Genomic DNA, 10,762 nt, shown 5'->3' on the forward strand with positions numbered 1-10,762 from the left:
TGCATCTACTTTGACCCTAAAGCTTGGTTTCGAAGGTGCAAAACCCGCCAATGAAGCGGAAACCCATCAAACCATAAAAAAGGCACAAACCGTAGTAAGAAGTAAGAACCGCAAGATATCCGAAATTATGGGGTTCGGGAAAAAAAAAAAGAGAAAAAATAACACGTCCGATCACGTTGCACAGAAAACATGCCCGGAGTGTCTCACGGAGAGATATGCGGCGCCGCTGTACGCAATCCCAATCTTCTCCGCCCCCCCAACACAACAAAATCCCCGAGCCAAGTGTGAATCCGGTTTTCGAATTTCGCGCCAATGCACAACGGTCAAAAAAGCAAAGCGAAGGATAGAGACCCAAGAATAAGGCGGGATTTTCAAAAAGAAAAAATATCGGAATTTCTTTAAATTATTATTACATTGAGGCCCTGTGACCGACATCCGAGCTGTCGCCCACGTGTCGCCACTCCTTTAACTCTCTGGGCCTCTCCTCGTACGTTACACGACCTTCTTCTCCTATGCCAAAAGCCACTGTTTTTCCCGGTCTCGAATATTTTGCCCCACCACCGCAACAAACTTTCCACGTCGAGCACGTGGGCCTGCACCTTGCTTTTTAATTTTCCCTCCAGCAATATCGATCTGAATCTAATCCGTGATGACATGGACCCACCACCGCCTTATTTGGCGGGAAACCGTGATCTTCCCGCCAACACCGCTTGAATGAAGAAAAAAAATTGCCTCCCGAACATAACGGCAGTTTGAGTTTTGGTAATTAGAGGAAATAGTCAGACAGAGAGGTCAGTTCATGGGACCCACGTGCTGCTGGTTCATGACAGCAGTTGAGGGTTGACATTACTCCTTGTCCAACACGTGTCGGAGAGTTTTTAACATCTGGAATTAAAAATTAAAAAAAAAAAAACGATTTGCGGGAAGACATAATAAGTCCGAAAGCGTGCCTCCACGACAACGTTACGAATGATGCGCCTAATTGTGCTTTGCACAAATACTAATGCTAGTCTGCCGTCCAAAGATACCGCTCGGTATTATTATTATTATATCAGGAAGTGATTTAAAATATAATTATTTTAATTTTAAAAAATATTTAAATATATTAAAAAAATGTTAGACGAATAAAAAATATTTAAATATATTAAAAAAATGTTAGACGGATGGTAAGAATAGAGTGGCATAATAATCCCTCTTGCACAAATCCAATATATCGACAAGGACAACCATTTGTTATTTCATAATCATTTTTCTTTTTGCTTTTCATATGAAATAATCGATATTTCATTTTTTGATAATTGGTTATAAGTTTTCGTGATACTTGGGTTCAGTTCGTTGTCGTAAGAAATTTCTATTTTCAAATTTTCACGTGACTAATAGTTTAGTTCCTCTAACGCACACAGTTGAGATGTCAGATTCATTCATATCATCTCAGTAGCGTAGAAAATAAAAGAAGTCAAGTTATAAGTTTATATAATATTTTCATTCCGTTTATTCAGGTAAAAAATCTCAATTTTCGAGTTACAATAGTATTGAAAATGAATTATTCAAATATAAGTTAAACATTCAGCCCGGTTTAGATTGTAAATTCATCTTAATTTATTATTATAAATTTTTTAAATTCTTACACAAAATATAATAAATAATTTAATTTTTTTAAATTTTTTAAATTTTAAAATACTAATAATAATAATAATAATAAATAATATTCTAATAATATTTTATTTAACTTAATTTTAAATCCAAACAAACCTAAGTTGATCAAACATACATTTAGTGGGAGTTTAATCAAGAAAACAAAAAGGATATGTGACGTGAATGAAAAATGAAAAATACATATTACTTTTTATAAAATATTATAGAATTATGTTTTAAAATAAAAAGTATTTTTATAAAATATCTTATAAAAATAACATTACTCTATAAAAATATATTTATTTTAAAATATATATTGTAAAATATGTGTGTTGTGTATCATTATTCGACGTGACATACATATACTGTACCATGTTAAAAATAAATAATAATAAATAAATCAAAATATCTTAGAGGTTCATATCAAGGTGGATGAGATGACTAATTTGTCCTCTAGGCAAGTAAACGTAGGGGGAATATGCTTTATGCTCTTATGCCACTCATTAACGCGATTGATTTCAACGTATAGGATTCGAATCTTCTTCTATACAGGTGCTCGTGCTAAACGGAATCTGGTGGTAAATTACTCAATGGCCCTCCATGGCGGTTACTTCAGTAAAGAAACATGAGGGTATTGCGATGGGAATAAAACGGTTTTAACTTATAAGCAAGAGCAAATGTCAGGGAGACGACGAGAAGTACCAAAACAAAAAACCGGCCGATACAATGACAGAGGAAAAGCCGATATGAACGGTGTTGTCACGTGCGGATCCATAATGAATGACCGTCGGTAAAATCACAGCGTGATTACAAAGTCATCTCGAGGGGCTACGTGGGGTCCAGGAACCGCCACGTAGGACGATCCTTTACGTCCATCAAAGGACGCCCTCTTACCTAACACATATTTTAGGAAGGATGGTCCCAGCGGGCCGCCAGTTTACTGTTAACGTATCATTAATTATAAATTTGTTGTAAAAATACTTCGGATCGAATTTTACTAAAAAAATTAAGAATCGAATCTTCATATTCATGTATAAAAAAAATTATATATAAATTTATTATTATTTTTTCAATTATTAGAAAAAATATATAAATATAAATAATTTTATTAATAATTACTTTCATAATTATTAAATAAAATATTAAAATGAGACTCAACTAACATTTTCTTTTTAAAAAAAATGCTTTATTTCCCTCTAAAAGCATGTGTTCTGATAAAAAAAACTTATTTTAGTTATATATTTTTTATTTAATAATTAAAAATATTTTTAAATAATGTGGTAAATTTTCTATTTTTTATAAAATATTAAAAGTGATTTAAAAAAATTTATAAAAAAAGATTTTTATTATTTATCATTTTCATACATCATACGCTATACTTTTTTTAATTTTTAAAATTTTAAAATTTTTTATTTTATTCTATTTAAACTTATTTAATTTTTATACTCATCATTTATAAATTACATATTTTATAAAAATAAAAAAATATAATGTATAATATATAAAAATGAAGAAAAAAATTTTTCATTAAAAAAAATTATTATAGAGAGCAGCCATTATTTGGTGGTAGCCATTTTACACACACTATATAGTATCATCTAAACCACACATCTCACATCTTTTAAACTCAAAATTAGTGAACTAAGAGAGATGTGATGAGAGAGAAAAACAATGAGAGAGAGAGCAGGCGAGAGAGAGTCGAAGGGAGAGAGAGCAGGAGAGTCGATGAGAGAGAGAGAGTCGAGATGAGAGAGAGCCGATGAGAGAGAGATCTGATAAGAGAGAGAGTGACGACGAGAGACCAAGATGAGAGAGAGAAAGAGACGTTGATGAAAGCGAGAGACACTGATGAGAGAGAGAGAGTTGACGAGAGAGATAGAGGCTGCGTTTTGCGGGAGGAAGAAAAAAAAAACAAAAACAAAAACAAAATGAAAGGATGAGATGCAACCACATAGTGTGTGCAATGTGTGCACAGCTACAGCTACAGTGGCTGTTCTCTAACACTATTCTTAAAAAAACAACATTGCACTTGTCGGGAGTCTCTCAGTAAGAGCACTCTCATTGGATTAGCTAAAAGTTAAATCCAATGAGTATTTAGCTATTAGAGAGTAAAATATGCTCACATTAGATTAGTTAAATTTCAAATATTTGAAATTTAGCTACAGTGACTTTCAAAAGTTTTTCTAAATTTGAAGGTTACTGTACACTCATCAAATACATATTTTATTAATTATTTCTCTCTCTATTTCTTTCTATCACATATTTTATTATAATTGATATATTAATTTGAGTTAGTGATATATTAATTTAATAAGAATACGATTATTAATTAATATATAATAGGTAGAATAGTAAAATATGATAAAATAAAATAAATTAATAATTAAAAAAATTAAATATTTTTGAAATTATTAATTATTTATTACTATATAATGAATAAATGTATAATTTAATATGGAGATTTGATGTGAATAATTAAAATTAAATTTATTTTATATTATTTTATTATTATATAATAAAAAAATAAATATTCTAATATAAAAATTTATATGAATGAAATAATTAAAAATTAAAATTTTCTTATATTTATAAAAAATATCTTTTAATTTTAACTAATCTAATAATATTTATGCAGTCCAGCGCACGCAAACTGACGCTTGATATGCTCGTCTGGCATCCGAGCTGGACTTACTAACCACCAGTATAGGCCATCGGTCGACACGTGACCCTTGGTTGGTTGGACGGTTTGCGGAGGGAGTGCCAATGTAGTAATGAATCTATGTCGTTTTAAGGCTGGGGAAAAAAATAAAGGACTTGGATGAGCGCGTGCAGGCTTGGGGCAGCGCCCCTATTGTGAGGCTGTGAGCTCCGTTTTCTTTTTATTTTTTTTGTGAAATAGACCGACCTTTTTCCTTCGCTTAGGGGCGTGAAAAGGATATTATTAAATAATATATATATATATATATACACACATATACACCCCCATAGGCAGAGTTAAGAACAAGGCGTGCTTTCTGCTTTGGAGTGTTGAGAGAGAGAGAGAGAGAGAGAGAGATCAGTGACTCTTCCACCGAGAGAGAAGTTTTGTAAGGGTTGTTAACGGCGATTTGGTCGAAGTTTTGCGGGCAATAAATTGAGAGTTTGAGGGAATCTGGCACCTCTGGGCTTTGTTTCGTTAATAGCCAAAGAGAGCGTTATTTTTGGGGGTCGAAGTTTCTTTGCTGCTTCTTCGAATATCTCGTCGTTTTTACACAGAGAAGCTTCTGGTGCGCTGATATAAAAGGATTGAAAATACACTGTTCAAGAGAGAGGCGGTGCTTTAGGGGCTTTTCATCTTCCAGTGCTTTGTTTTTTTTCCTCTGTTTTCCCCTTGTAATTGAAGGAAACAAGGATAGAGATGGAGTGGCCCGCTTGTGTGGACGAATACGAGAAGCTTGTCATCCGGATGAACACTCCCAGGTCAGTTCCTTTCCCTTCTTCGAATTCCAGCCTCTGGGTCTGGATCTCGACCTCTTGTTCCCTCACTGAGACATACGTCACACAACCCCCCCCCCCCCGGGCGGCTCCCAACACACCCACACACAAACTAACAGTGGGTACCTTTTCTATCTGGGTTTCTGGTTTTGGCATTTTAAAAACCGGTTTAATTGTGCCTGATTTTGCGTTTTTCTTCTCGGTTTGGCCTTGATATTGAGATTTCCTCAGAGACAAGTTCTTTTGTTCGCTGCATATGTTTCCTTCCGGCTATAGACTTTCTTTTGATTTGGTTTGAATTATTTTTTACCGTTTCAAGGTGCATGTCGTAGACTCGTAGGAATTCAGGCGATTTTATATTTTTTTGAAATCAGGCGATTTTATATTTGATTTGAACTTAGAAAAACCCTTCGAAACACGCCCGAGATTCAGTTTTCTCCTTAGTACTCCATCAGTTTTCTACCGACATTTAATTCATTGATTTGATTGTTTTAAATATTTTCTGACTTTTCCACCACTTTCTTTCTCTCCGAAAATTCTTTAGTCTTGCAAAGACTTTTCAAAGACCCCTGTTTATCTGCAGTTCCAAAATTTTGGAAAACAGAAAAATTTGCCCCTGACTTGACCTTTCCACCATTGCGCAGGGTCGTGATCGACAATGCCGTCTGCCCAACTGCGACTTTGGTCACGGTGAGCCTTCCACGAAACCCTTAAAAATCATCTTCCAAAAGAACCAAGAAGCTTCCCAATAGAGTGACTAAAATCATTGTTTTTCGCTCGTGCTTGATTTACAGGTTGACAGCGCTAGAAGACATGGAATTTTACTAGAGGCCGTGCAGGTTCTCACCGATCTGAACCTTTCCATAAAGAAAGCTTACATATCTTCGGATGGAAGGTGGTTCATGGATGGTAAGAAAAAATCACTTCTTCAATGGTGTCCTTGCCAACTTTCTGGCACGCTTTAGCGTCTTCTTTTTATTTTAGTTAAAAACATGTTCATGCTATTTCCACGAAGTTTCTGATACATGGATTGACGTTTTTTTCATCTTTGGCCGCAGTTTTCCATGTGACTGATCAAGACGGAAACAAACTGACGGACGAGAGCGTTATCAGCTACATCGAGCAGGTACTTTCAAATTCATTCAACAGTTAATTCAATCCCCCTTTTGTTCTTCTTCAATTCATGTGAACTGAAATTGATCGGTATTTTTCGTTTTTACAGTCCATGGGCACCATTCACTACGGTCGAACCAACGACTATAACGGCCTAACCGCTCTGGAGTTAACCGGAACCGACCGGGTGGGTCTTCTTTCCGAGGTATTTGCAGTGCTTGCCGACCTTCAATGCAACGTAGTGGAGGCCAAGGTTTGGACCCACAATGGCCGAATCGCATCACTGATATACGCAAAGGACTGCGACTCGGGGTGCCCGATCGAGGACACGCAAAAGATAGACCGAATCGAAGCACGTTTAAGGAACGTGCTCAAAGGCGACAACGACATTCGGAGTGCCAGGACTTCTGTCTCTATGGCAGTCACACACACAGAGAGGAGGCTACATCAGATGATGTTCGCGGACCGTGATTACGAGAGGAAGCCGGTTTTGAATCAGGGTTCTGATTCCACGGTTGTAACGGTTCAGAATTGGGCCGAGAGGGGTTATTCCGTGGTGAATGTTCAGTGCAAGGACCGGTCCAAGCTGCTGTTCGATATTGTTTGTACGCTCACGGACATGGAGTACGTTGTTTTTCATGCCACTGTCAACGCTGCTGGAGACGCAGCGTATCTGGTACGTACATATTTATGTTTAATAATAGCATTGGGGTTTCCAATTAATATCAGTCCCTGTTCAAAACCGTGAAAAGCTCTGAAGTTTCCTGACGATACTGTTTTCGTTGTGTTAATTTTTTGTTTCAGGAATTTTATATTAGGCACACAGATGGGACCCCGATTAGTTCTGAACCAGAAAGGCAACGTGTAATCCAGTGTCTAAAAGCTGCCGTTGAAAGAAGAGGTTCTCAGGTATTGTGTTGTTCTGTTTCATTTCTCGATTAGTCGAGTTTTGGGTGTGCTCTTATGAGCCTGCAGAAGCAGAATGGTAATAATGAATGAGTGTGATTTTACTTTGTTTTCGTTTACAGGGTGTGAGGCTGGAATTATTTGCGGCGGACAGGCGGGGGCTGTTGGCCGATGTAACTAGAACGTTCCGAGAGAATGGGCTTAATGTGACAAGAGCCGAGATATCAACGCAGAGCGACATGGCTCTCAACTTCTTTTATGTAACGGATGCGATTGGGAACACTGCAGACCCAAAACTGATCGAAGCTGTAAGGCATAGAATCGGATTGAGTAACTTGAAAATCAAGGAATTGCCATTACTTTGTCACGAAAAGTTGGAGAGGGAAGAGCAAGCTGTTGGGGTCGGTGGGGCCGTGTTGTTGTCACTTGGGAGCTTAGTGAGAAGGAATCTGTACAACTTGGGATTGATCAGATCATATTCTTAATCTGGGATTGTAGTTTAATATTTCTTTGCTTCAGGTTTGGGCTTTGTGTACATAAAATAGAGAGATAGAGAAGGTGGGGAATTTGGTGATGGAAGTTGCTATAGTCGGTTGGGTTTGGTTGGTTTAATAGATAGGAAGACACTTAGGGTGTGGGGGCGGAGAGGGAGGGGTCCTCTCCACCATTTTCAAATGCTATGCTTTGCTTTATTTGGAGGAGGGTTTTGAATTAATGTTGAGGGGGGAAGAGGTGGCAAAGTAAAAAGGGTGCTTGGTAGTGTACCGCAGAAGGGATCGGATGGAAACAAAAAGATTAGGTAGAAGAAAATAGGGCATTTGTTTCGTTACAAGCAGCACAAAATATGTACATAATGACTTTGTTTAAGTTACTAGTTGTAATGGTTGACTTCATTTTTTGTACGATGATTTTATTTAATTATACTCTCCTGCTATATATATATTCTAAAGAATATTCTCTGATTGAGGGAATTTTTTTTTTTGGAATAAATCTTCATAATCTCTTCATACTTTACACTTTATATTTTTTTTAATTTTTATTATTTTTTTCTTTTATCAAATATTTATTATATTTTTGGGATGCCCTCGTCACCCTTTGCCACCCCACCCTCTCCTTAAATTAAATAAACTGAATAATTCTGGATATTTAAAATCTTTCAACATCACAATATAAACAATTTCATTTGTCGGAAACAACGCTCGGGTCCAGCTGTCGGGCTGGAGAATTTATATCAAATTCATGTAAGGAAAGGTTTGGATAGGGAATGAGTTGAGTCGGAAGTTTAATAAAATATTTTTAAATATTTAAAGAAAATATATAAATTATTAGTAATTATTTTTTTAACTATTAAAAAAATAAAATTAAAATTATACGAGCACTTAGCATTTTCTTATTAAATTAAGTCACTCCTATATTAGTTTATGAAATTCGATCATTAAATACTAGATAGAAATAGAAAAAGACGCATTAGTATTCTATCATTCGATCATTTTGATTTAGTAGTCTCCGTATGGAAGTTTTGAATAGTGTAAACTCCGCGTGGATTTAATATGGTATCTATTTCTCTACACATTAGGTAATCAAATTAGACTGCCTTCGGTGCATTTTTCTTTTAGGCACAGTAGGAAACTTCTACAAGTTCATAGTTAATTTGATCGATTATGTAAAAAGATAAATTGGATGGAAATTTAACTTTCCCTTTTCTTTTTTTTTTTGTTTTTACACATTAAAAGGGCTTTGGGAGAGTAGGTGACCCGAATCATTGAGTAGAACTGCTTTTCATGAATGTTGTGGAGTTAATAACTTAATACGAGTAGTGACTTTACTTAAATTTGAATCGACTGGCAGTTTTATTTTATATATATATATATATATATATGTGTGCCGAAGTTATATGGTTGGCATTTATAAATACCACCCGATAACATGTTATAACTGCGCCTACCACCGTCAGGGCCCCTCATGATAAATGTTCACATGCAAAGGAAGGAAAAACATGGTTTCAAAATAAAATTATTTTAGAACAATTAAACTAAAAAGAAAGGAATTATTAAGTTTTGAGTTTTGTGCATGAATTCAAATTAGGGCTATATATAAGTGTTTATTAGACATTCCAAAGGCCGTTATAATTTAATCTTAATTTTGTCTTGATTATGATTGCCAGTATATATGTACTAGATAGCCTATGTATATTCAATCGTTAATAGACGATACTTTGGAGTGAATACTTGTTTTTTAGCATGATAAAAAGAATTATTATTTTTTATTTTGTTTAGCATATAAGCCATCCAAAATGTAAATAGTAACACAAGTGGATGCTTTGTAATTTGTATTTTAATAAGTTCTGACAAATAAAGATTCGTGGCTAAGTACATATAGCCTCTCAATTTGTTTCGCATGATATACAGTTTCTAATATATTACAGAAAAAGTTTTGAAGAAGCTCCTGTTCACGCATCATCCAAAACACACTTTACGTGTCAAAATAAATTGACAAATTTATCCCTAAACAAATTGATAAAATCCCACAAAGTCTCCCTTCCCCCTCTCAAAAAGTTGAAAACACTCCATTGCTACCGAGGATTGATCTGAACTTGAGATGGAGAGAGAGGAGATAGTTGCTGTGATTGTGGTTCGACGGTGGGGGTTGCTGCGAGGTCGTGAGGCTCGGTGGTGGTAGTTGGGCTGGTGTACGGTGGCGGTGAGAGAGGGAGAGACCCATTTCGGGTTAGGCTGATTTGAGCTGTGATGGGGGGTTGCTGTGACTTGGGTTTGGCAGTAGAGGTTGCTGGGAGGTCGTGCGGCTCGGTGGTGGTGGCTGGGCTGGCTTACGGTGGTGGGCGGCGGCATTTCGGGACTAAATTCGTGTGAGACCTATTTCGGGAGTGGAGAGGACGCTGCGCATGGGGGTTGCGCGTGGAGTCTCGAAGGTGGCTGGAGGATCACCGGTGTGTGGGAGAGCTGGTGAGGTGGTCGGTGGTGTTGTTGGGTGGCCGACAGCAGCGGAGAGAGGCCAAATGCGATTCGGTTGCTTGGCGAGGAAGGAGTACGCGGCGCGGCAAGAGAGAAGTACACGAGCATCAGCGGTACCTAAGGTGGGGTTGGAGGTTGACGATTGTGGTGGCCGGTGACTGCAAGTGGCGCACGACGGGGTTGAGTGGGCTAAAAGGGCTTGCTTGGGATGAGAGAGGGTCGGTTTTGGATTTAAAAAAAAAAAAAAAAAAAAAAAAAAGAAAGGGCATCACGTGTGCTACGGGGCTGATCCGTAGCACAACTCAACTTACAACAAATTAACTCCAAGCCTAAATTATTATAGCCTATATGATTGAATAGATCAATAAAGCTCTGAATCATGCCAGCTGATTATTTACTGAAAATGGGGACCAAACTGCAGATGAAAGAAGAAAAAAAGAACAAAACTGGCAAAGGAAAAAAAAAACCAAAACAAACAAACAACAAATAATGTGAGTGTGGAAGAGAGACGGCTAGCTGTCTTTACCATGTTTTTATCTGTCCCAAAAATAATGTTCTTCTTGGTCTTATATTTTGTCATTTTCAGTCATTTTAATTACTAGTAATTGCAATGGCTTTAGAAATATAGTTGCCGGGACATGGATTTAGGGGTAGAACTTTTA

General features: G+C 36.6%; 1 protein-coding gene across 1 annotated transcript; it reads left to right on the top strand.

Moving 5' to 3' along the window:
- Nucleotides 1–4,609: 4,609 nt before the first annotated feature.
- On the top strand, nucleotides 4,610–8,030 carry LOC121235174 (ACT domain-containing protein ACR8-like). Its single transcript, XM_041131459.1, has 7 exons — nucleotides 4,610–5,094; nucleotides 5,754–5,799; nucleotides 5,904–6,018; nucleotides 6,168–6,235; nucleotides 6,332–6,898; nucleotides 7,027–7,131; nucleotides 7,251–8,030. Exons 1-7 carry the CDS (start codon nucleotides 5,033–5,035, stop codon nucleotides 7,611–7,613), a joined length of 1,326 nt encoding a protein of 441 aa, XP_040987393.1. The 5' UTR covers nucleotides 4,610–5,032; the 3' UTR covers nucleotides 7,614–8,030.
- Nucleotides 8,031–10,762: the final 2,732 nt, after the last annotated feature.

The sequence above is a fragment of the Juglans microcarpa x Juglans regia genome, chromosome 6D, assembly GCF_004785595.1.
Source record: "Juglans microcarpa x Juglans regia isolate MS1-56 chromosome 6D, Jm3101_v1.0, whole genome shotgun sequence".
Taxonomy (NCBI): Eukaryota; Viridiplantae; Streptophyta; class Magnoliopsida; order Fagales; family Juglandaceae; genus Juglans; species Juglans microcarpa x Juglans regia.